The 26413-nt window shown below is 48.8% G+C and overlaps 1 protein-coding gene across 1 annotated transcript; it reads right to left on the bottom strand.

The window, feature by feature from the left end:
- Positions 1-864: 864 nt before the first annotated feature.
- On the bottom strand, positions 865-24548 carry LOC135240792 (A-kinase anchor protein 11-like). The gene is given in 13 exon segments (XM_064310716.1): positions 865-3979; positions 4580-4746; positions 5565-5611; positions 6458-6532; positions 8131-8394; positions 10118-10758; positions 10760-15297; positions 15959-16217; positions 16994-17125; positions 17418-17471; positions 18736-18846; positions 19260-19360; positions 24440-24548. Coding segments are annotated over 12 exon segments (6507 nt in total). The 5' UTR covers positions 19323-19360; positions 24440-24548; the 3' UTR covers positions 865-3823.
- Positions 24549-26413: the final 1865 nt, after the last annotated feature.

Raw genomic sequence — 26413 nt, 5'->3', positions numbered from 1 at the left:
TGGTATCGGGGCTGTTTGACTTTGACAGGAAGTGACATCACATATGGGGGTGAATACGGCTGAATCACAGTTGGGGGTTTCCAGTCCCAGACGAGCTCAGCCAGATGTCAGACCATAGCAGCCAGGATCTTCAGAACCACCCAGAGCGTTTATCAGGGTTTTCCCAGCTACACTTAATTAATGGCCGCTGAGTGTTGCGGGCAGTAGCCTGTCGTTTAGCACTGAACTGATGAACTTGTTCTGAATGGATTAGCAGTTGTGATGTGCTGGTTCTCTGCTAGATGTGGCTCAGTGTCGCATTCCTCAGGGCCTGTGTCATTGCAGAGCCCATAATAATTATGCAGCGTTTCTGTCACATAAATGCATCTATTCATTCACTACAGACTGAGCACAGTCTTTAGATATTTTCTGTTCCTCGCTGTGCTAGACATTGCATTTGGTGCTCAGTGGGGACTCTTACACACTGCATTTCCACATCCTGTCCTTTCCGACAGCTGGACACTGAAATGACTGGGGAAAGCACAAGGGCTGTGCCGACCCTGGGAATCAAACCCGCAACCTTTGAGTCTGTCCTGCGGCCATTTTATTACACTGTACATAAAACTGTAAAATTTTCAGTCAGGTTTCCTGTAGGAGCAGCTGCAGCTGCTGCAGCTGGTGATGCATCGAGGCATTATGTTTGTGTTACTGGTTATATGTGCGAATCCACAAAGTCTCGAGTTTCTCTTTCTGTGGTCAAGAGGGAAAATGACAGGATGTGTGAAAAATCCCGGTTTATCAATGTGCAGCGCCGGTCCAGCCTTGCTCTAAATCCCCCAAGAATTAGTGTGTAAAAGTGAAGAAGAAAAACAAGTAAACATACTGTACACTTGAGAAAGCTTTATTTTATTTTTTTGCTTAAAGACAAATACAGCACTTCCACCTGCACTGTAAACTATTTATGCAATATCACTACAGGACAAATAGTGTCTTCACTGCCATTATGCACATACTGTAAGTCCTCTGATATTGTATTTGGCAAAAGATTATAGAAAGAAGCAGGAAACACACATAAGAGCTGAGGCTGCAGTGTCTGATGAGATGAGAATAACGCTGAGCAGGTATTAAAATATTATTTTTAAATAGCTTGTTAAATCTCTGTTTTACATATTCAGCTATAAATAACACAAACTAGCGTTGGGTCCTCTTCTGAAAGATAAGAATGTATATTAAATAAAGTGACTTTAGTAGCAGAGGGCCCATCACACACACAGTGTGTTCCATATGGAGCAGGAGATAGGATTCTCAGGTAGTAGGACTCTCTGGGCCAATTCTTCATAACACAGTAGAGTACTGTAATACTCACATCACAGTACAGTACTGTAATACTAACTCTGAATTCTTCACCTCCACTGTAGTCCCCAGCCGTGGAGGTGCTCCTGCCATTGCAAGAGGCCCTGTGTCTTCTCCTTTTAAACCCTACCGACCTCTCCGTGGGACGGGCCAGATTATATTTAGTGTTTTACTGGATGACTCTTGGCTGCCTTCGCAGTGCACTTGTAAGGCGGTACGGGTGTAACTCAGCGTCCCGTGCTTCTGGCTGAACATGTGGTCGAAAATTAAGTTCTCGCGGCAGATGGTGACAGCAGTACGCCTCGTAGGAAATAACAAAAAAACCTCAAAATGTGATATCGGTGTTCAGCCAAATCTGCAGGCATGTTAAACGCTGAAGTGCACTGGTAGTAGCGTTAGCGCTGGTGGTAGCGTTAGCGTCGGTTCACTGAAAGGCTGCTTTAATATCCTTTGGTTTTGTAATACATTGAGTGGCATTAAAATCACTTCCCCAGCAGTGACCCCTCTGCCATTCTGCTTCTCTGCCAAAAACGGCAATAATTCTGTGACGTCACAATGGCCACGTACAACCGGCCAATCGGATCAGAGCCGAAGAGGGCATAGAGCTGTGGAAATTACAGTACACCACTATTAACACAACTTCACTGGATAATTACCATGACAATAGAGAAAAGGCCCATGCAAAAACAGCAGTTTTTAAGTATGAACTGTCATGTGATGAGTGTATGATATTTATATCTGAACTCAAAGCCACCGTACGGCAGAATAAACGGCTCATTGCTTTATTCATCCAGGTCCAGGTTTATTTGTCCTTGTTTACTCCTGTACTGTGATCTAAAATCCGCTCCCGCCGCTCTCCGGCCGCTCTCCGGCTGCTCTCCCGCCGCTCTCCGGCCGCTCTCTAGGCTGTGTTAAGTGAGTACTGAGCGCGGGTGACCTTTACGTTTTCGCAACACTGGAACCGTTGGTCTTTTGATCGTTTGATCATTCCCGAAGCCTGTGACAGAACAATCTGAGGTTTGGTCCTCTCTCATGTGGTCAGTTCCCCAGGTCTGATCCATTTCTCCCAAAATCCCATCGTTCTTCGCCCCCCCCCCCCGCCCCTCACATGCCCAGCGGTCAGTATAATGACAGATTAGACTGGACTGATACTGTGGAAAATTCCAGACCCCACGCTGCGGACCGAGGCTCTGGACGTGACGGGCGGCTGAGATATGCGCGCCGTGTCTGTTGTGGTTCAGACTGGAGGTGTGTCAGTAATTACGCTCTGTACCCAGTGTGTCACTCTTCCTGTTTGACGACTTCCCGTTTGACGACTTTCCTTAAACCAGGAGAGGTGCAACCGTCCTGGGAATTCTGCTATTTCGTTATGTGGGAAGCATTTCCATTTTCCTTATAATGCTGGTGTGTGATTTTGTAAATAATACTTTTCCTTCATGTTTAAAAGTAATTTCCTGCCCTTCCAAACCACATTAAGGCAAAGTCTGCAGCGATATAACCTCATATATAACCTTCTCAGACACTTTCTGCTTCTCTGTAAAACTGTACACATAAAGAAGAATCTGGTAAGAGGGTTTTGGAGTTTCACACTTGCACATTACTTACAACAAACTGCTTTAAACACTTGCTGTGAAAAACTGAACTTAATACCCTTCTGAAATATCTCAATACATTCACAGATTGCTGGACCCTTTCCTGTAAGAGTGCGTCAGCGCCAAGAGTTCTTTCAAACAAACTTCAGTGTTCTCTTCGACTTTCGCAATATTCCTGTGATTCTCTGAATCTACATTCATTTGTGTCCAAAAACGTCTGAAAAGTGTCTTGAGCAGAACACTCACTAAACAATCGCGCCGGTAACGCTCCACGGCTGGTCACACAGCCACTAGACTTATGTCTGAGTTATGAGGGTCAGGCGCCTTCTGCAATTAACGGAACCTTCTGGAAGCAGGCGCGGTTCGTTGGGCTGGTCCCTGAACTTGTGGAGACGACCCCACAGAAGAAGGGTACAGAGCTGACGCAGTTTTCCCTGAACAAACCGGGGGGGTGTGGGGGGGGCCTTGGGGGAGGGGGTTCCCTGATGGATGGATATTTCTTCTTTTTTAACCTACTGGGGGTGTTCATTCCGTTCCGTTCCAACAGAAAATGAGATATAAATGCGAATGTAAATGAAGTACAGATGGTTTCAGATGATCACACGCTGGCACTGACCATACAGACACATTGCATACATGGATAAGAGCCACGCCCTTCAGCCACTGCGTAACCAATCAGCACACAAGCTCCTGTCCCTGTGTAAGTCCCCCCCCCCCCTCTGTCCAGTGCTGAAGCAATACAGGAGACAACAGACAGGGTGCACTGACCGGGCCTCTACGTTTGGCCAAACGTCCTGACTGACGCTGACGTGGCTGCTGGTGCTCTCTGAGTCCAGCGTTTTCTGAGCGGTAGCTAAGCGTGATTGGCTGGGATGGGCTGGGACGGGGGGGGGCGGGGTCTAGGCGTGTTCCAGCAGCCAATGGAAGAAGGGCTTGCTGCAGGGTCCCTGTGCGCCTGGCTGTGTTTCGGGCCCTTCGCAGTACTGCAGGAGGGCCTGCAGGAGGTCTCCGGCCGTCCAGCCCCTCTGCCGAACCCGGCATAGCACCGCTGGCAGCTGGGGGGGGGAGGGGGTGGGGAGGTAGCCCGGTCACAGACACAGGGGGAGAGAGAGAGCTCGGTCATGGACAACACCACAAACAACCAGGGCCAAAAGCACCTCTGTCGCCTAGCGACACTGGAGACCACACCTGACCCTGATCTGGTGGTTGAAGGACAGCCACAGTGTGGCCATGTTTGCTGATGCAGGTGTGCTGTCTGCCCCCATGCTCAGGAGTGCAGGTGTATGTACTGAGGTGTGTTCTCCTGGTGTGCAGGTGTATGTACTGAGGTGTGTTCTCCTGGTGTGCAGGTGTATGTACTGAGGTGTGCAGGTGTATGTACTGAGGTGTGTTCTCCTGGTGTGCAGGTGTATGTACTGAGGTGTGTTCTCCTGGTGTGCAGGTGTATGTACTGAGGTGTGTTCTCCTGGTGTGCAGGTGTATGTACTGAGGTGTGTTCTCCTGGTGCAGGTGTAGGTACTGAGGTGTGCAGGTGTATGTACTGAGGTGTGTTCTCCTGGTGTGCAGGTGTATGTACTGAGGTGTGCAGGTGTAGGTACTGAGGTGTGCAGGTGTATGTACTGAGGTGTGTTCTCCTGGTGTGCAGGCGCACCCACCTGCTGAAGCTCCACCTCGCCTGATTGGCCCAGCTGCACCGTGGGCAGGTCAGAGTGGGAGGCGGCTATCCACTGCAGCACCGCCCTCACCTGTGGGTCCAGGCTGGGCCCCCCCAGGTCGCTGTTGAGCACCAGCAGCCTCACAGTCGCGGGACACACCTGCGCTGCTGGAACACCAAATGGTCCAGGTGAGTAACGGCATCACCCCTCTCACAGGGAGGGACCCGCCCATACCATAGCCTGCCCCGCCCACACCGCAGCCTGCCCCGCCCACACCACAGCCTGCCCCTCCCACACCGCAGCCTGCCCCGCCCACACCACAGCCTGCCCCTCCCACACCACAGCCTGCCGGCCACCACAGCCTGCCCCCCCACACGCAGCCTGGCCCCTCCCACACTGCGCTTGCCCCGCCCATACCGCAGCCTGCCTCTCCCACCACCGCAGCCTGCCCCTCCACAACCACAGCCTGCCCCTCCCACACCACAGCCTGCCCAGCCCACACCGCAGCCTGCCCCTCCCACACCGCAGCCTGCCCCGCCCACACCGCAGCCTGCCCCTCCCACACCACAGCCTGCCCCGCCCACACCGCAGCCTGCCCCGCCCACACCGCAGCCTGCCCCGCCCACACCACAGCCTGCCCCGCCCACACCACAGCCTGCCCCGCCCACACCGCAGCCTGCCCTTCCCACACCGCAGCCTGCCCCGCCCATACCGCAGCCTGCCCCTCTAAACAGAGAGGCAGGCAGAGACTGCCTGGGTGGGGAGGCTCAGTCACTGCGTTTCCAACAGAGAGATGAAAACTGAACTGCTACATGTGAATTTAACTCTGAATTACCCAGCATCCCACCTGATTAAAAACATGAGTGCCAAACCCGGCCCAATGGCCGAGGCCTGTGAGGAGAAGGGGAGTTATAAAATAAACCCATCAGCTGCTCTGCACTTATTTCAGTGAAAACAACAGAATCTGTGACACGCAGGTCTTTACCGTTCACGTCAGCCGCAGACTCCGCCTCCTTCTCCTCCGGACCGTCGCTGTGGGGCGAAAGAGAGGCGTGTGTGTGAGCGTGTGTGTGTGTGTGTGTGAGAGACAGGGATGTCACAGGGCCCAGGTAGCAAGCGAAGTCGCATGCACATTTCCCAGCATGCCTGGTTTTCACACTTCTCACACTGACACTCATTCACACAACATGCCAGAGAGCTGCCACAGAGAGAGGCCTTTCTTACCCAGAGATCATGTTTTACAGAGCACAGGCACAATGAATGACGCCTTTTCTCCGGCCAACCCCACCCACACGCACACACGCACAGGCACGCACTCACACACACACACAGACACACACTCACACGCACACACTCACACACACCCACACACACGCACGCACACACACACGCACTCACACACATGCACACACACACACATTTTCCATTGGCTAATCTCACTTGTATATGAACCCAAAACTGCAAGCAGAAACAGACATGCCTTGTTCTCCATGGCATTTGAAGGGTAAAAAAGACACTGCAGTCACAGACAAAGCTCTGACATCATGCAGTAACTGGGCAGGAAGGCTGGGCCCACACTTACTGGTTCACTTGCTGACTGGCTGGCTGACTGACTCAATGATTGGCTGGCTGGTTGGCTGACTGGCCTACTGACTGGATGACTGGCTGGCTGACTGACTCAATGACTGGCTGGCTGGCTGAATGACTGGCCCACTTGCTGACTGGCTGGATGACAGCCTGACTGGCTGATTTGCTGGCTGGCTGGCTGACTGACTCGCTGATTGGCTGGCTGGCTGGCTGACTGACTCGCTGATTGGCTGGCTGGCTGGCTGACTTGCTGATTGGCTGGCTAAGCGTAGCGTCCTGTTCAGGACCAACCTGTTAGACGGAGAAAGGGACACAGGCTCCTCCCCCTCCAACCCCAGACTGCTCCAGCTGCTGCTGTTTCCATTACTGTGAGGAGAGAGAGAAAAGCGGGGTTCACTATGGTGGGCGTGTCCGTTACTGTGAGGAGAGAGAGAGAAAAGCGGGGTTCACTATGGTGGGCGTGTCCGTTACTGTGAGGAGAGAGAGAGAAAAGCGGGGTTCACTATGGTGGGCGTGTCCGTTACTGTGAGGAGAGATAGAGAAAAGCGGGGTTCACTATGGTGGGCGTGTCCGTTACTGTTAGGGGAGGAGAGAAAAGCGGGGTGCAGTCCCTAAAGGACATCCAGATGCGATCCACGTGATTGGTCAGCGCTGGCATAATCAGAGCTCAGAAACCTTAGTCAGGGAGAGTCTCAGGTCCAGGTTGCCAGGATGTCTTTGGTTCCTCAGCTGAACGGTTTTCCTCATGGACGTCGGGCTGTTCAGCGGCTCTGCAGCCAAGTGGAGCTGTGACACAACCTGGCAACCCACTGAACTCTCAAGAGCGTTGTCTGAGAGCCTTTTTGAGTTGTGGGTGGTTTCTGACCACGAAATTGTGAGAGATCTCGTTGTAAGCCAGTAAAAAGCCAGTGACCAGGCTGGTGCATTGCGAAATCTGCTAAGATGGTGACAGAATCATTGGTTTTCTTAGATTTCCAGTCCTTACAAAAATTTTTTTAAAAACCTTCAGCAATACCAGTTTCAACCCCTCAGTTCCAGAGTGAATGACTCAACTGTTGACAGCTGAGAGAAGGAATAGAGGTTGAGAAGAAAGCCAGAGCTGCTTCAGTCCACACATTGTGCTTTTCTGGATGAAATCTTTAAGTAATCCTGGCTGCACTTGGCACTCAAACTACTGGCACTCACAGGAAACGTGATCTCTTCATAAATCGTGTAAGAAACAGACAAATTATAAGAATATGCTTTTTACTTGGACATAAAAAGACAAGAAAGTTCCAAAACCATATATTTCTCCTCCTAATAAACAAGAAGAAACTCTTTGAAAGCAATAATTTTAAACACACCAGACTCTCTGAAAACATGGGCAAACTTGTGCAATGTCTCAGTCTTGCTGGATGAAAAGGAGAAACTCATTAATGTACGCGGCATGGAATGCTACGGGCCACAACCTCACAGGATAAGAGGACCGCTATATTACAGCCGGCCACTCGGTTCCAAACGAATGAATTACCTGTTCTGATAAATCATTCTAGCATTCTAACTCGATACCAGTTAGAGCCGCTCACCGGTGCATGAATGGTAAATGGACTGCATTTATATAGCGCTTTTATCCAAAGCGCTTTACAATTGATACCTCTCATTCGCCAGAGCAGTTAGGGGTTAGGTGTTTTGCTCAAGGACACTTCGACACGCCCAGGGCGGGGTTTGAACCGGCAACCCTCCGACTGCCAGCCAAGCGGTCTCACCTCCTGAGCTATGTCGTCAACAGGAAGTGAATAATCTGCAGAAAAGTGCCGTGTATCTGGGAGAATTACAGCAGTGTACCCGCAAGACGGCCCACAGTGCCACACAGAGGCGGCCATTTTGGTGCCCATATTGTGCCAAAGCTCACGGACGCTACAGAAATGGGGCGCTGGGTGAGAAGCAGGAGGTGGAATGTGACCAGGAAGGGCCGGGCTGCGTACCTGTCACTCAGGTGCAGGAAGCTGCTGCTCTCGTCCAGGTGTTCATCCTCCAGGCTGAGGTTGGACCAGCTGCCCAGGCTGTCCTCCCCGCTGCTCAGGCTCCGCCCCTCAGTGCTCAGGCTCCGCCCCTGGCTGTCCTCTCCGCTGCTCAGGGTCCGCCCCTGGCTGTCATCCCTGCTGCTCAGGCTCCGCCCCTCAGCGCTCAGGCTCCGCCCCTGGCTGCCCAGCAACTCCAACGTGTGCGTCCTCTCTCTCCCCAGGGGGCTGGGGGGGGGAAGCCGCCGGACACAACCCTGAGGTCAGTACACACGGAACAGGGGTGCACTGCCATACCCCACACTCAGCACACACAGAACAGGGGTGCACTGCCATACCCCACACTCAGCACACACAGAACAGGGGTGCACTGCTTACCACAATCCCCACAACGGTCATGCTGACCCACATCAGACAAACAGGGGTGCACTGCCATACCCCACACTCAGCACACACAGAACAGGGGTACACTGCCACATTTACAGTACATTGTCATTGTTCAATTACAAAATAATTTCAATCAGCTATTAATTAAGTTTGGATTTAAACAATTTTCGTTTGTAAACTACACAAGTGCTCTTTCAATCGACGATTACTAAATTAACCCAAGAAATGGGTTGGTTAGAAGAGCGTGTTTAGTAATGTACGGTCCGCCTCGTGTACAGCCCAGTGCCGTGCTGTGGCTGGCTGACTTATTTTTAATGCAGTCTACAGGTCCCTCTGTGCATGTTTAAAAGGCCCACATCCCCCTCGCACTGCTCCCCCCCCCGCCCCATCCCCCCCGCCCCCCACCCCATCCCCCCCCCAGTCTACAGGTCCTCTGTGCATGTTTAAACAGCCCACATCCCCCCCCCCCCCCCACCCCCCCGCCCCCCCCTGGCCCATCACCCAGCAACGCCCGCAGAAGGCATCACCACATGGTATATGGTGCCTCTGCCGCTTGCTTGCACAAGCATCCCCAGCCCCCCTCCAAGGCGTGGCACCCACCACTCCTCCCTGTCATGCACATTGAACGGTATCTGCATCGAGGCGATGCGTGACCACATGGAAAGTGTGCTGGTTCGAACAACATCCCGCCCCTCCTAAATTACTGCTTTCAGCTCCACGCCAATTCCATGCACATTTAACGGCTATTTCAGGCTGAGGATTGGCAAAATGTAAAGTGAGTGAGATAAATACTTTGCTTCTGGGGGGCTTGCAGGTTAGCATGATTTCATTAATGCCATTTGGATTGCCCTAATTTATTCCTTCCCCAATGTGAGCCAGAAGAATGCACATTCATCAAAAAAACGAATCAATCCAATAAATCAGGACATAAACTAAGTATTTTTAACACGGTGAGGGGCTACGTCTTGTTTAAAATGTTACTGTTTAAAATGGTCCTACTGAAAATAATACTGACTAGCACACAAAGCTTAATTTACCATAGTCTTTTTGCATTCTTTTATTCCTTTGAAATATAAAAATAAAATATATAAATATATAAACCGCCTCTTGATTTCTGAAGTACTTTCATTTCATAGTTTTGGTTCTTGTGGTTTTTGCACTTCTTCTGCTACTCTGTAAAGCATCCTTGTGACAGTTTCCGGTAAGAAGCGCTATACAAATAAAATTCATTTTATTTGATTTGATAGTTTTCATAATAAAAGTTTAATTTGTTTAGAGGAATCGGATGCTGCAAAAGCAGTGTAATTCCAATGGCAGTGTTTTTGTCTCCTTGTGGGCGTGTTTATCCTGAGCAAATTCATATTTTCCACTGCATGCAAGGAGGCACTATTAACAAATATTAGAACAGGACCCTAGTAATGATATTCCAGGCAGTGAACAGTGGAAATCTGGGTTTATAAAACTTTATGATAATTTTACAGGAACATTTAAAACTACGGGACAGTCACTGAATTGGGTGAGATTTACTGAAAGCAGACTAGTCATGGAAAGCTGTGATTTTTACCTGATGTTGATGGTCTGGCAGACGTTGGTCAACGCTGACGCCATGATTTCGGTGGCAAGACTCTCAGCGAAGTTTGCGCCATCGTGCCTGATCCCGCTGTCTGCGTTCAGGCGGGCGCCATCATGCCCCATCCCGCTGTCTGCGTTCAGGCGGGGGCCATCGTGCCCCATCCCGCTGTCTGTGTTCAGGCGGGGGCCATCGTGCCCGACCCCGCTGTCTGTGTTCAGGCGGGGGCCATCGTGCCCGATCCCGCTGTCTGTGTTCAGGCGGGGCCATCGTGCCCCATCCCGCTGTCTGTGTTCAGGCGGGCGCCATCGTGCCCGATCCCGCTGTCTGTGTTCAGGCGGGGGCCATCGTGCCCCATCCCGCTGTCTGTGTTCAGGCGGGCGCCATCGTGCCCGACCCCGCTGTCTGTGTTCAGGCGGGGGCCATCGTGCCCCATCCCGCTGTCTGTGTTCAGGCGGGGGCCATCGTGCCCGACCCCGCTGTCTGTGTTCAGGCGGGGGCCATCGTGCCCGATCCCGCTGTCTGTGTTCAGGCGGGGGCCATCGTGCCCCATCCCGCTGTCTGTGTTCAGGCGGGCGCCATCGTGCCCGATCCCGCTGTCTGTGTTCAGGCGGGGGCCATCGTGCCCCATCCGCGTCTGTGTTCAGGCGGGCGCCATCGTGCCGACCCGCTGTCTGTGTTCAGGCGGGGGCCATCGTGCCCGACCCCGCTGTCTGTGTTCAGGCGGGGGCCATCGTGCCCCATCCCGCTGTCTGTGTTCAGGCGGGGGCCATCGTGCCCCATCCCGCTGTCTGTGTTCAGGCGGGCGCCATCGTGCCCCATCCCGCTGTCTGTGTTCAGGCTGCTGTTGCTCAGGTCTCTCCTGGCTTTCTCAATCGCCGATGACACCACTGCCTCCGCAAATTCTGCCCTCTTCTCTGAATCAATGTGGATTTCCGGAATTTCAAAACCACACATCCTGGTGTGGTTACAGCAGCTCTCTGACATGACATCATAGTCCCGGCTCCTCTTCCAGTCCACTTCCAGGGGCTCGTGCCTGAACACACTGTTGCAAAATGGATGTTCCCTAGTCACGCGATAGCAACCGTTCTGGTCAGCTAAGGATGAACGTAATGTTCCCTCTGAAAGCAGGTGGGCGTGTGTGTTTCTGTCTGCCATGCTCCTGTCCTCCACAGGGTGAGGGCATGACGATGCAACTGTCAACTCCAAAGTGTCATCAACGATTTTCCTTGCATAGTGTTCAATGACTTTAAAGATACCGTCGCTATAATTCTCATCATTTAAGCTCCCGGTGCTGTGGTACTGTTTGGGTTTCTCTGTGTGTGGCACTGAACTGCACAAGCATGTGGGTTTGCCGAGGTTCTTGGCCGTGTCTTCCACCGTGGACTTTTTGTACAGACACGAGTCCGTCAAGGACTTAGGCAACCGAACGGATGGTGGTCTGAGCTTCCTTGTGACATCACAGATGATGTTGTATGCCAAAGATTCTGCAAAGACTACAAGTTCCATGTATTCCCGCCTGTCAGTGTTCCTGGTTTCCTGGCCTGCACACTGCAGTGCTTTACTAGAAGAGCATGCATTCCTGGTGGCATCCTCAGAAGGCATCTCTATCATAAAACTGCTGTAGGGCTCACAGGCAACATTGTGATGCAACCCCCTGAAAGAGTTAAGCCTCAGATTAGACCTCTGCTTGATCCTCTTTTCCGCCTGGGCCAGTCCTGCTCTGATGGACCGGTAGGCCAGATGGCTAGCATACTGGTCCAAAATGAGCTCCCGTTGCCCACCTCCTCTCTGCAGAACCCTAATGAGGTAACTTGCATCTTCATCTTTAACACTCTCACAGTTGGGGTTTCCGGAAGAGTGGCCACTCAACTCAGAGCTCTGAACGCTAATGACCGAGGCCAGAAGATCGCTTGACCACCGGTCCACCATGGTGGTGAGCCTGAAGTCTCTGTGGTCCACGTGTTGATGACATTCAGGGCAAATTTCCCCTGTTCTTTTCAAGGCTCTGTGTCTGCAGTGACTGACATCTGTCATCTTCATCACATCAGAAATGACCTCCCCTGCTATCTCCCCAGCGTAGGCCCACAGAGAGTTTAAAGTCTCTTCAGAAAACTGTGCAGTGCGCACAGGAAGGCCATCTTTGCCTCCAATATCCTCAAACTTCCGTCCATCTTCCAAACCCAGATTGTCCATCTCAGTAGCCATGGAAACAATGTGGCTCGCTAAACGTCCAGCATAACAGAGGGCTCCCTTTTCCACCATTTTGTGATCAGTTTCCCCTGGAAGGTTTAGTTCGACCTGGCAGTATTTGGCTGCTGTTCCAGGTCCACAGGTGTACTCTTGGCTGTCCTGAACATCCTCCATGCCACCCACTTCATCAGAGAGAGACCTCATGAGCTTCAGTATGAAGTCTGCCTTCCCAGCCTCCCCCCCAGTCTCTGTGACTGCCCCAAAAGGCTGGTAACGGGGCGTGGGTGGAGGCGTGGCAGGGGAAAACTCCTTAGCCAGCTTGCTCTTGAGCTTCTTGGAGAACTGCTTGATCTGTTTTTCCTGGGACGCTGGTGGACCCTGCTGAGGGGTAGATGGTGGGGTGCCTGGGTCTCCACTACATGTTCTCTCAGGGCTGTGGAGCAACTCTTCATGAGCAAACTTTTTACAGCCACGTCCGGCTAGTTCAAAACTGGGCACCTCCAGAGAGTCCTTCACAGACAGCGGAAGCATCTCAGAGACCACTTCCACACCTTGGCTCTTCGACTGAGAATTATAGGCTGGCTTTGTGGATAACAGGGAGGTCTGATCAGTAATACCTTGTTTACTTGGATTAGCAGCATTGTGTAGATTAGTGCACTTAACTTCAGACGGGAACTGATGCAACACAGAGTCCGGTAACGGGGAATACATGTCTAGCTTCTCCTGAGGAAAGTGCTCGGTAAGGAGGGACATGTTTGCATTCCTTTTGCCTGATGTGTGTTCTGAGGAACATGACTGATCAACCGAGGGAACGCAAACTTCCGTTTTTCTGCTCAAACAGCCAGAATAGCCCTCCACCCTCTTTTTAACTTCAGTGGGAGATGTGAGCTTGTAACCTGCACTATCAGTTGTGTCCCACATGTTTCCAGAGAACCTGGGAACTTTATCCTTCCTAAACAATGGAGCACCAGAAACCGGCTCGTAGGGTGTGAAACTTGCTGCTCCTTCCAATGTACGCCTCTCACTATAGGCATCTCGGCCATGACCAGCAGGGGGCAGAAGGTTTGTTTGCACTGCCGCAGAAGTGCCTGATGCTGACGTCATCACCTGACATTGTTCAGAAAAGTTGCTCTTCCTCGGACTAGTTTGTGATGTACGGCAGATACTGGATTTGTACTGACAGGTTTCTGTCGGGCTCTGGATCTGAGAGAGACCTTTCCCAGCAGCAGGGACCGGAATGCAACTGGCAATCCCAGACATGCAGAACAAAGCTTTTCCCACAGTGCAGCCATTTTCTGCCTCAGAATTCACTGACTTGGCTGTGCATTGTGATCCAAAATAACCTGTGGCAGCATTGCAGGTTTTTGTAGTCTGTGTGGTGTCCTCAGCGCTGACGTAGCGGATATTGTCCAGAGACACACTGATGGCAGCCTCTGTAGTGAAGGTCACGTCTGCCTGGGATAACTCGATGAAGGCTTCCTGCAGGACAGACTCAGAGAGGTCTGAGGCGTACGCAGAAACCACTTCTTCCTCCCGTTGGAAAGACCAGTCGCTCGGGGTTAGGGGTGTAGACGGGTGTGAAAACTGGCAAACCTCCATGATGCCCTCGAACACCAGTTCCTCCGCGAGATCTGCTGCAAACCTGGCGACCGCGTTGTTGAAAATCTGTTTTTTCACAAAGTGGAATTCTTTCAAGGCCCCGGATACCGCCTCGCCGACCAGGAAGCCCGCTAAACCGTTTATGGCGTGCTCTTTTAGCACGTACGCATGCCTCGCGCCGATCTCCTGAAAGGCCATCTGAAACACGGAGGACGTCAGCCTGGCGGCCAGATGGCACAGTGTCGTGGTACAGGTGGCCACGCCCTTCTGCAGGTCCCTGAAGGCACTGCCCAAGCTCATCTCCACCAGGTCCGTGGCAAACTTCTGTATTCCCTCTTTCAGGGTCTGGGGCTTCAGTGATTGGGATACAGTCACCACCTCCTGGATTTCCGATAACCTCATCAGGTGCCCACTGCTGTTTGTAAACTCTTTATGACAAACACAACTAAGGTTTTTATTTACATTCATGTCAACAGGAGATGAATACCCACAGACTGAACTAAGAATCTCCTTTGATATGTTACTGGCAAAATCAGAGTATTTTTTGTAGAGAGTGCAGAGGTCCTGGGGCTTATGCAGTTCTGAGCATTCTTCATCTGCCCTCCCAAGATGCTCCATGCTTGCACCCTCTCCCATAGGACTGAAGGCTGAAGGTTGGACTGGACTGAAGAGAGCCCCACTCTCCTCACAGAAGGGCATGATGGGACGGGGGGAATCTGGGATGTCGGGATGAGACCCGTATGGCGATCCTGGTTTGAGCGGAGTGGGCTTCTTGATGTTGGCAGGAAGGACGGGGTGGTCGAATCTGTGGGGGTTCATGGCTGTTGTAGCAGCTTTTGAGGTACAGTCCTCTGGAAATGTGATTTTCTGAGTCTGACCGGCAGTGTTCATCTCATTGGGCGGCTCGGAGGTGCTCTCAGGAGCTTGGTCCAGGTCATCGAAGCGATCGAAGCTGTCAAAAAACTCGCTCACTTCTGAATCGGAATCTTCCACCCCGCCCTTGAGGACAGGGATTTTTGGAATATCCAGCTTTGCTTCCAGGCTCTTCCGATAGCCCACTTCGTCCAGGAAGATGACGGGACTGGGGCTGGAGCAGTCGGACTCCTCCGACTCTGTGAGTGGGGCGGAGGAGGTGTGTCCTTTCTGAGCGCCGCTCGGGCTGAAGAAGCTCCACTGGCTCTCTGGCCCAGACGCCCACGCCGGCACCGAGCTCCGAACCGACACCGACACGTCCAGGCAGGGCTTCCGATTGGCTGGTTTGGCTGGTGACCCCTTGCCGCGTGAGCTAATGATGACGCTGGATTCTGGCCCATCTCTGCGGTGGGAGGGGACAGTCTGGGAGGCCGCATCCCGCTGGCTGCGATGGCTGAAGGGAGCGGCCACTAAGGGATGAGAGACGAGCATTTCCATTACAAAGGGATGGAAGTGTGACACTGCGATGCTGAAGCAGGAAATATATGTGATCTAAAAACTGAAAATTGTGAAGGGGGCATGTTAGCTGATAAGATATGATCTAGTCCATATGAAATCTCAGAAAACACTCTGTGGAAAACTGTTCAAATGCTGAAGGCAGAAACTAATCTTTGAATGGATTTAATGTGGAGTGAAAAAATAAATCTTTCACTGCCATCTAGCAGTGGCTACAGGTAGAGGAACTGCAGCAGAAAACCCAAAGAGGGAAAGTCCCCAGTGTGTTGCAATGTGTGTCTGAAATTTGCACAAACTAAACATTCACCCAAAATTCACATCAAACAATGATAAGATATCCCAAGTAATAGATGTCTGACATAAAATAAATACAAATGTTCATGAACATATTTAGTTAACTTTTTTTACCAATCACTGCATTACTTAGATGGTCATTTCTTATTTTCAATATATGGGCTTCCATAAATCTCAAAGTCACTATAGGCTAATGTGTGACTTCCCCTGGTATTTTCACACATGACCCTTTTACGTGTGTGTTTAACAGACTATGGTGTATGATGGTTGTGCCATCAGTAAGGGAGCACAGTGAGCAGATTGTTCCAGCAGGTCACCCACACAGGTTGTCTGTCGCGTCATCTTTCTCCAGGTGCTCCAGGGCGGTGACAAAGTCGTCCTCGATGGAGGAGACGGACTGGTTGGTGTCGTCGTCCTCGGCCTGGCAGCCGTCGGGCACGGACCTGTGCAGCGCCTGCAGCTCCAGGGCATACCGGAAGCCGGCCATGTAGCGGCTCAGCAGAGCCAAGATGGCCGTCGTGCTGCACGAGGGGGAGTGGGGACGCCGCAGCACGCAGGCGGCTCGACTCCAGTGGCTCGTCTGCAACAGAGGAGGACAGACAGGAAGCCGGTGCTAAATGCCAAAGGGCGGGAGAAACGGTGACGGACGACCTGGCACACCTGCTGGGCACACCTGCAGGGCACACCTGCAGGGTACAGGGCTTTCCCACATGGGGCTCCGTCACACACTGGCAGCAGTGGACGACCACAGTTCTCCTACAGGACCTGTTAAGGTGAGTCTCTCAAGGCATACACTACCCACAATGCTGTGTGTCTCCAATTTATAATTGGAGGGGGCGGGGGGGGTCATACAGGACCAGTCTGAGCGTGGAGTGATTCTGTTTTTCAAACAATTGTACAAGTCTTAAAAGCGTAGTCTTTGGGGCAATGGGCCGCTGCTTGCGTCTGGAAGATTCTGAGGCCCAAGGCCCACTCTGGAGGAAGCAAGCTTGCTTTTTCCAGAATCCTATGCCCACAGCTGACCCCAGCTGACGCTAGGCGTTTCCCTGCAGTACAATCTGGACTCAATAGATCCAAAGCCATTTTTTCCATTTGTGTGATGAAGAATAACATGCATGTAATGCCTTGTTATGTCTGCAATCTAAATAAGTAGTTCAGCATGCTGCATGATACAGAATAGCTTAACGCCACATCTGTTCCCACAGAGCCAGAGCTCAGCCTCTATCACAGGCACACGTTCAGCTAGAGAAGAGTCTGCACTGGCGCCCGATTCCACGTCGTTTAAAAAAACAACACGGCAAAAATTACTACAAAGGAGCATAATGCACCAAACAGGAGTTATCATCCTGGCCTCACCTGCGCAGCACTGCGGTTTCTCTCTAGAAGTTTCTTTGACTCTTCGAGCAGCAGCACCTCTTCGTCTGTTAGGCTGTGCACATGCAGGGACTTCAGCAACTCCAGCAGCTTGGCAGGGACAGATGGCAGGGCCTGTGTGTCAGACGGAAACTCTACTGCTTTATGAATAAAAGAGCAGGCACAGCTTGATTTCTGCACAGTATGGCTTCCTCGTGGCTTTGAAGCAGTAATCATGTCAGACAGCAGCCATAATGAAATCAACAAAAGACTGCAGACTTGTGTTCATCCTCTTTTGGCCAACTACCATTATTTTCCACTAGACTAGAAGCAGTAAGTGAACATGACATAAAGAATGAAGAGAGTTCCAGGCTGAATCTAATGTGCCATGCCCGTAATCTTAAAAGCAGTTAAGAGTGGCTCTTACCTGTAGTGTGAAATGATCTCCTTCAGCTTGACTGGGTAAACATACAAAATGAATCTGAAAAAGAAGCTGCTTTCAGAACATCATTTGACGAAAGGTGAAAATGAGTAGTATGGCTTGACTATAAAAGACATTTGGAAATTACAAGCCACCACTCATGTTTAATAAGGGAATAAAACAGAAGAGATAGCAGTGCGAGACGACAGGAAGGACTCTGTTAATCAGATTTCTCAGCTGTGCTGGAGGAGAACCGAGGCCTGTTTTAGCCTGGGTTTACACAGCTCAGACGCTACGGTCTGTGGTTGTGGCGAGGCAGCGTACATCGGCTGCACGGAGGTGCTGTTCTCAGAAGCTCTCGAGTCAACCTCGCCAGCGCCGGGTTCAAACAGTCGCAGCTTAGGTCACGGTGAATCAGTGAGAACGTCCACACCTGCAGTGCACATTCACTAGCCTGCGGTCTCCTGCTCCAACAACCCACACCACAGCACAGACCTGCGGGCTGTCAGTCATCATAGCCCCTCCCCCAGACTAACCCCTGCCGTTGCGTTATTACTGATAGCCACATTGTGCAGCAAAGGCCTTCCTGGCTGTACTTGGGGATTATAGCCAGGGGGGTGGGGGGGGTTGGGGAGAATATGGTTAACTGCACATCCAGCAGCACAGAAATCTAGTAAAATGTCTCCTTTTGACAAAAAAATAATCAATTTGTCAACTTAACACTCACACGTTTAACAGTAATAATTAATATGAGAAATTAATGTTAAAAAGGCAAAAATCTGACAAGACAACTAGAAACTGGAAAGATGGTTCACATTGTTAAAGCTTATTTAAAAATATAAACTGTTTTAATTATCATAGAGGCTATTCAAATCAAACAAAATGAAAATGGAAATACAACTTGTATTCACAGTACAAACAGACATCGCCTGATATGTCAGCTGAACCAGAGATGTGTCATAACTGAGACCTGACATCTGGGAGAGAGGGCATGTGCTGGCCACTGAGGGCCAAACAGCAGGAGGAGGAGTTTTCAGTCGGCCAGTGATGTGTTAAAAGGTGCTTTGGTGTGCAGGTGCCAGTGATGTGTTAAAAGGGTGCTTTGGTGTGCAGGTGCCAGTGATGTGTTAAAAGGGTGCTTTGGTGTGCAGGTGCCAGTGATGTGTTAAAAGGTGCTTTGGTGTGCAGGTGCCAGTGATGTGTTAAAAAGTGCTTTGGTGTGCAGGTGCCAGTGATGTGTTAAAACGTGCTTTGGTGTGCAGGTGCCAGTGATGTGTTAAAAGGGCGATTTGGTGTGCAGGTTTCGGTGAGGCTTTATACGCACCTCAGTTAGACATGGCGCCTCTGTCCCATGCAGCTCCAGGACCACGGTGCAGAGCTCCTTCCTGCTCCTGACCAGGGTCTGCAGGCCCAGCGGTGAGATTGGGCTGAAGGACTGAGCGTGCACAGGAAGGACAGCCTAAACCACCTACAGGACAGCCTAAAGGACAGTCTAAATCACCTAAAGGACAGCCTAAAGGACAGCCTAAATCACCTAAAGGACAGTCTAAATCACCTATATAGTCATATTCTGGTTGGTTTTCACTACAGCCCAAGGTATAGTGATGTCCAATTTTATTTCTGGACAATAGTCATATCTGGTAGGTTCTGTTGCACCTAAATCTAATGAACTATATGCCAAACAACAAGCAAAACTAAAGTAACCTAACCTGAGTAGAGGTTATTTAAAATTATTTACTTATTTATTTTTCTGGCTAAGACCAGACACCCCTGATGCCGGTCCATTATGGTTCGAAACAAGGAAGTGACTGTAATATTAGGATATGTGCTGAAGACAGGGGGCCTGACCTCTTTCCGGAAGGACCCCCGGGTCTTGAGAGGGACCCCCTGGATTTGTGCAGAGGGGTCCATTGCGGGGCCGGTGGGGGGGTGGGGCGAAGGCCTCTCACCTGCACATGGGACAGACATGAGAGGATCCATTCAGACAGAAATCAGGGAGGTGCAGATGCAGTTCTCTTTTTATTAACGTCGGTATTTAGGGAACAGTTTCTCATTTCATACTGAGCAGTGTTTTAGTACTCCTGTCCAACTTGTGTCACGATTTTCATGATATGGACCTGACCATTTCTGGCTTGCGGTTAACTGACCCGGACTTGAAATTGTAGCATCAGACAGAATCAATTATACAACTATCTAAAATCAATTGTGTTAATATGCTATTTAAAATAAAATCTCATTACATCGCTATAAACAGTTTACAATATCTTCCCTGATTAATCTTTTCACTACATGGTAAATTCTGAGGCACCTGCTCCACATGAGCCCCGAGATGCTGAACTAACGTGACTTTGCCAGGTTAGCTAAACCAGCTAGCTTTACAGCAGCAGCACGCTTTCAGGCCAGAAGCCAGCAGGGTCTGCAGTAACAGACTAAACGCTTTACTGTAGGACGGAGTGTAGCACAGTGGGTAAGGAACTGGACTTGTAACCGAAAGGTCGCAGGTTCGATTCCCGGGTAGGACACTGCCGTTGTACCCTTGAGCAAGGTACTTAACCGAAATTGCTTCAGTATATATCCAGCTGTATAAATGGATACAATGTAAAATGCTATGTAAAAAAAAAAAAAAAAGTTGTGTAAGTCGCTCTGGATAAGAGCGTCTGCTAAATGCCTGTAATGTAATGTAATGTACTGTTCTGACATTAGAAGTGATCACGCGTAGAGGAAAGGCCCGACCCTGCCGCTGTTCTCGAGTGATTTTTCTCTGGACACAACGGGAGGTGAACACATCGTCATTTTGCAAAAAGCTCAAGGTAATATTTGGCCGGAAAAACCGAACGCGTGTTGCAGCTGCGTCGTGCGGTCATTCATCTCACGTAGGCATGATTACGGTAAATAAAAACGGGTGGTCGAAACGCGCAGAGGAAGCCGTGGGTGGGTGCAGGCGAGCCGTCCTTACTGTAAACGCGCTTCTCTCCGAAGTGTTGCCGCACGCCGCACGCTGAAAGCAGCTCTCTGCTCGATCGCCATCACCCCATTCTATGGGTTCGGCTAGTAGAAAAGGCAGCCTTTTCACACTGCGTCTCGCGGCTACGCGTTTATACCTACGCGATCTCCCCTTACAGGGCGCAGTAGGCGCACCATTTAGCAGAAGTCCCTGCGCAGAAGACACCCTGCGCAAAAGCCACACGCATTGAAGTAGAAGGCCGACACGAGAAGAGTGAGAACAAACTAACAAACAAACTAACCGTGTGAACGGTCCTGCAGAACTATGGCTAGCCAGGCTGGCCTGCTTATTTTTCACGTGCAGAATGAGGAATAAATCATTTTTAAAAGTGGATGCCTCACAGCGCATATATGTTTATGTACTGTTATTATGGTGTTACAGTGTGAGATTTCATATGCGGTAAGTTTACTAAAGTAAAGCTGCACTCCCACAGAGTGGCACAAATCACTTCCAGAGTGTTTGCATCCTTGGGCTTTTAAGGAACCTCTTTGCAGCTGGTTACAAGCTACAGGTCCAGGTGTGTTAAACACCATCCTGCCCAACAAGGGAAACCTTCTCCACAGCACAATCCGTGTGTCGCACAAACATGCCTGTCGCACAAAATGGCTGACTAGCTTTGATGATCAAAAGATGGCTTGGGGGGGGGGGGGGGCAGCATGTGATAAAGCACAGTCTTTGTAAGCATGGCATAGCTGTGCACCTAGGGGCTGAAAATGTCTAAATATTTACAAAATGGAGATGGTTTCCTAAGAAATTAGTGCTGTTGAAAGCAGCTGTGAAGCTCAGCTGCAGTCTAGACGGACTTTCTGATGTGTGCCTCCTGAATGTGAACAAAGGGATAATACGTTGTGTCAGGTGACCTCCTGTGTTCATTTAGGTGTTTTTTCTTCTTCTTTTTCCCCTTTAAGAAACAGCAAGGCCTGCCGTTACAGTGCAGCTCCAGTAAAGCACTGGCCTGCACCCTGCGCTCCAACACACAGACGGGACACCGTTCGTTTTTAGGGTCATTCAAATTCACTCTGATTCTGTGTCACACTTGTTCCCAAAACATCCTAGTTTAGGGTATGTCCAACCAAACCTGTTTCCTGGGGTTATTCTGTGAAACAGTACTGGTTAGTTTGATGTACCTGAGCATTTCCCGAGAAACATGATGGTGGTGTGCTGTGTACTGCTTGAGTCTGTATATCACAACCCCAAGGCAGCAGACTGCATTGAGCTCTCCCTATATTCTTATTTCTTACACTGGCCTGTGCTGCAGCCAGGAAGGCCAACTAAACACTTGCCCTGGGGTGCATGATTTAAATAACAGTGAGACAAGCTGAAATTAGAGAGAAATACCCTTGAAGTTCTTCTCCCACCAAATCCAGCAGTATCTCTGCTCGTAGTTCATAGGGTGCAAAATAACCGAATGTCACAAAGTTTCCAGCGTCTGGTGCTGAACACATACAGGTGTGCTTCTGATAGGTGGAGCCAAGGGATCGAATGTGACTAACAACATAACCTCACCCGGGTGTGGCACGATATACAGGTAACTGTCAAAATAAAGGAAACACTTGAGTAAGTGAGGGCAGTGTATACAAATGGCAGCAGGTCCAGCTGCCGGCTATTTTGGCTACCATGGCTAGAAGAACAGACCTCTCACTTTGAAAGGGGGTTGGATTTTGGGGCATGTTTGGCAGCAGCTTCAGGGACAAACACGACTGAATGCGCTGTTTTATCTTGAGGAACAGTGGCTCAGGCCAGGTTGGCATGGAGGTCTGATGGAAAGACATCATCTAGGGACAAATTTATTTGCAGTTTGCTTCGCACCCACTAGGGGGCCCACTGGATTATTCTGGGGTCCAGAATTCTGGGTACTCCCCTGATTCAAGGCAAAACAGCAACTCAAGCCGCGTTTCCACCAAAATTACCCGGAACTTTCAGTCCCAGGAACTACGTTACCAGGAACTAAAAGGTTCCTTCAGCCAATGGTTGTCTGCGTTTCCACCGGGGTCTAAAGTACCGCGAAGATTAGGCAAATTAGCCCACTGACGTTGTCGTCGGTCCCTCTGTCATATGATTTCTTCTGTAACCCCATATTACCACCGAAGTAGCCTACATTATTTTCTAATAACCGGGACAGCCCGGGGGGGTTTATTCCACGTATATACAACGGGTTACCAACAATGACTATATATGGTTACTTTTGTATTTATTGATTTTCATATATCCTCTCAAACACATTCATTAACAGCAGAAAACATGCACACGTTGTAAACAATTTGCTGTTTTATTACTTTCTCGTCGTCAATTCCATATAGGCTAATCGCAAAATGACAAGAATAGAACGAAAACTCGGACTTGCGTGAAAATGTAAATTAGTAGTGGTACAGCCACCGTTTGCTTTCCTTCGAAGTTACTGCTAGCCGAGCAGCGAAGTGTGCCTTCCAGATGCGAACCATGCACCATAAATGAGTCCATAGTCTTCCTGGTCTTTTCGTGGAATTGAAAAATGGCAGTAAAATTGAGTAAAATTACGGCAGTCTGAAAAAGCTAAAGGGAAGATTACTAGAATTAACCTGTTATTTTACCCGGATAAAAAGTGCGGAAGGTGATTTCCAGTTTGCTTGTACTGTATCACCAATGTTAATTATGCAGATCTACCGCATACCTCACATAACTGTATCAAACGTTTTGAGTCAATTACAACGGGCTAACAAAGAAAATCCGGAAGAAAATATTCAGCAACCGAATTAATCCGTTTGAATGTTTTGGTAGCCTACGTAATATGCTGTCCCAGCACGAATGCTTAGCATTTTATAAAACGAATACTAAAGCAAGAAAAGAACAGAAGAGCACACGTTATAATTCCAAGACGTTGACAGGCTATAACCAAAAGTAGGCTACTGCGCCGCATAACATACAAGTTTGATTTGTTATTATGAAAATAAATTGGTTTTCCGCTGCATATTTTCAAACATGGCGGGTAATGGCGGAAAATAAATACAACACAAATGCTACGAGTACTCGACCAATCAGAAATGTTCAGCGCTGCAAGCTCCACCCAAAAGGTTCCTGTACTTTCGGAAAGTACTACCCCCCGAGCAGGAACGTTTTGAGGGGTAAAACAAAGCCCCCAGAACTAAATTTAGACCCTAGTTCCTGCGGTGGAAACGCACTGAGTTCCTCAAAAGGTTCCTAGTTCCGGGGTATAGTTCCTGCGGTGGAAACGCGGCTTCAGTTGACTGCAAACGGGCGGGAGCAAGCAGTTTAATCAATAGCCGAGATTAGAGAGACATGACTGGTGTGTTTTATTTTGTCTTTTATTTTTACCTTTATTTTGGCAGTTGTGTGTAGGTGGCTTGCTAAATACTGTTAAGTTATTTTTTGCACGTCAAATAGCCTATCGCATCCTGAATAGTATATGTATAAAATATAAAACACACCCACATGAAAGCAAACACCTCAACATCAGAAAGAAAATAAAAAAACAGGATGAAAAAGGAGAACTTGCGAGAAACGACGGAGCCTCGAAATCAATTAAATTAGCAATAAATAAATAAATAAATAACGATAAAAAATGTCAACACCATGCATTATTTCCCGCAGTGATGTCCTGCTATCGTTAGCTAGACACCTGTAACGTAATGCGAACTACTCCACGATGTCGCGTCCTCATTCTCTGCGAAAACCTGGACATTCGACTGATTACTATGTTTCTCCGTCAGTATGGGTATCGGGTAAAACGCGAATTGGCCGCATTTCGTGATGTTCAGATGCCAGGCTGGCTAAATGTGGCAATGAGATGGCTGAACAGTTATACTTAAATCGTGTAATTTTTCTATAGCCTGTTATCATCAGGGCCGCGGCCTGATGGGATGAGTGAAGATACAGCTAATCAATATTCTTCCTTCGCTGACAGCCATTACTGTCTACAATAGAGGAAAACGGTAGCACTGATCAACGCGCCACAAACGTGTAGGGTACCTAGCACCGTTAAAAAATATCTTTTAACACTCATAGAATGTTGAATGACTGTTCTCACCGTTCGCTGTCAGACCCGCTGTTACTCCCTGTGTCAGTTCATCATACAAAAACAAGGAACGGCCAGGCTGAAGCAATCAACTCCGAGTAGTAGGCTTCAGCCGAGAGCAGAAACAATGATTTCATATCCAGTTTATTATACGCTGAAGCTAATTTGCAAATTCCTTTATTATACGAAAAAAAGTCGGGTTATTTGTCATCCTCACAAACTGTAGTTAACACCTTTGCTAAATGTGTTAAATGTGTTACCCACGATCCAGTATTATGTTATTGCATAATCATCCATTCTGAATGTCACTGAATCCAAAGACCAGCCACTTTCCAGCAAGCGGAATATATCGCTAGCCTACTTAGAATAAAATCTTATTTTCTAGCAATCTCGAATTGTTGTCTTACCTACAATTACGCCTTAAATGGAGGCTGTACTCATGGGCCAAATGCATGGATTTAAGTTCGTTTCAAGTGTACAGTAAATGTAGGGCCTAAATTAAAATAACAATTCACATGTCATTCTGTAGATGTAAATATTAACTTGCATCCCTTAAATGAAAGTGTATGTTTGTAAATCACGAGTCCTACCATAAACGTCTGTCCACAGGAATTGTAGTACTTTTACATGTTGTGTTAGTAGCTGGAGGACTCTGCCAGGTGGCGCCCAGGACTTAAAGATGAGGGAACTGAATTTTACTCGTAGGAAACACATCTTTATCTTTTAAGTGTGAATTATGATCAGGGCTATCACACTTCTTTATTTCTGACCCCATACAAAGATTAGCCAACCCATCACTGGAATTCATCAGATTTTCTGGATTTTTCTTTCAGACTTTGTATACTCTGCGTGCAACTATTATTTATAAATATAAATTTTCTTTAATAGTTGAAATTTTATTTGCTTCGACACAACATGCCTGTGGTTTGTGCCTTTTGCAGTGTGGCACGGTTTGTCAACTAACCTGTCTTTCAGACACTGAACTTGTGAGAACTTGTTTTGTTAGAAAATGTTTGAATCACAAATACTTTCATTTCTACCATTTTATACTACTATTATTTGTCGCTGTTGTGTTCTGACTCTTTTTGCGTGTGATTTGGCTGTCCAACTATATCTGTTAAGTGCTCAGGGTTTTTTAATACCACTAAATATATCAAACTCTGCTTGTTATTAATGTTCATAAGTCTATCTTTGAAGACTTTACACTTACAGGTGTGCTATGAGAGGGAAATAATAAACATTATGCTGATGTTTTGCTGTCTTTTTAATTAATGAGATGTTTATATGACACTCCTCTGTGCCTTTGTGTTTTGTCCTTCACAGAATCCAACAACAACCACAACCTCTGTGAGCCGAGAGACCTGCCTGTCTACCTGCCACCCAACGTGGGTGTGTGAGCACCTGTGGCAGGGTTCGTACGGTCATGAAAAACCTGGAAAAGTCATTGAAATTTAAAATGCAATTTCCAGGCCCTGGAAAAGTTATGGAAAATAATATTTTTTGAAAAGTAATGGAAATATAGCTAAAGTTGCATCAAACATAATTACTAATTAATCCAATCATAAAAATAGTATGTATAGTAATACATACTATTTAGTAATAGTAAATTGGCACGTAACCTTCGTGGTATTTTGGTGGTGTGAGAAGTTAATTCGGTCTGGCTCAATCTGTTTACAGGAACGCCCAACAGGCACGCTTCTGCTAATGTAGCAGTTAGTAAACGTCGGCCCTACTGTGCCGACAATATGCCAGGGAAGTGCAGCTTCAATAATATATCAGGGCTCGAAATTGACTTTTTTAGGCTACTTGGTAGCACTGGTGCTCCAAAAAAAGTTAGGAGCACCAACAATTTATGCAATAGATTTTTTATTGATAAAAACGACAATATAACAGTACGGTTTACAAGTAACAGTTAAACTGTCACGCCTGAAATGTGTCGACTCTTCAAGGAATTGCGTGTTATGCATTCAAATGACAAAGCGCTTC

The sequence above is a fragment of the Anguilla rostrata genome, chromosome 15 (assembly GCF_018555375.3).
Source record: "Anguilla rostrata isolate EN2019 chromosome 15, ASM1855537v3, whole genome shotgun sequence".
Classification (NCBI taxonomy): domain Eukaryota; kingdom Metazoa; phylum Chordata; class Actinopteri; order Anguilliformes; family Anguillidae; genus Anguilla; species Anguilla rostrata.
The sequence above is the reverse complement of the archived record's forward strand: the minus strand, read 5'-3'. Positions and strand labels throughout refer to the sequence as shown.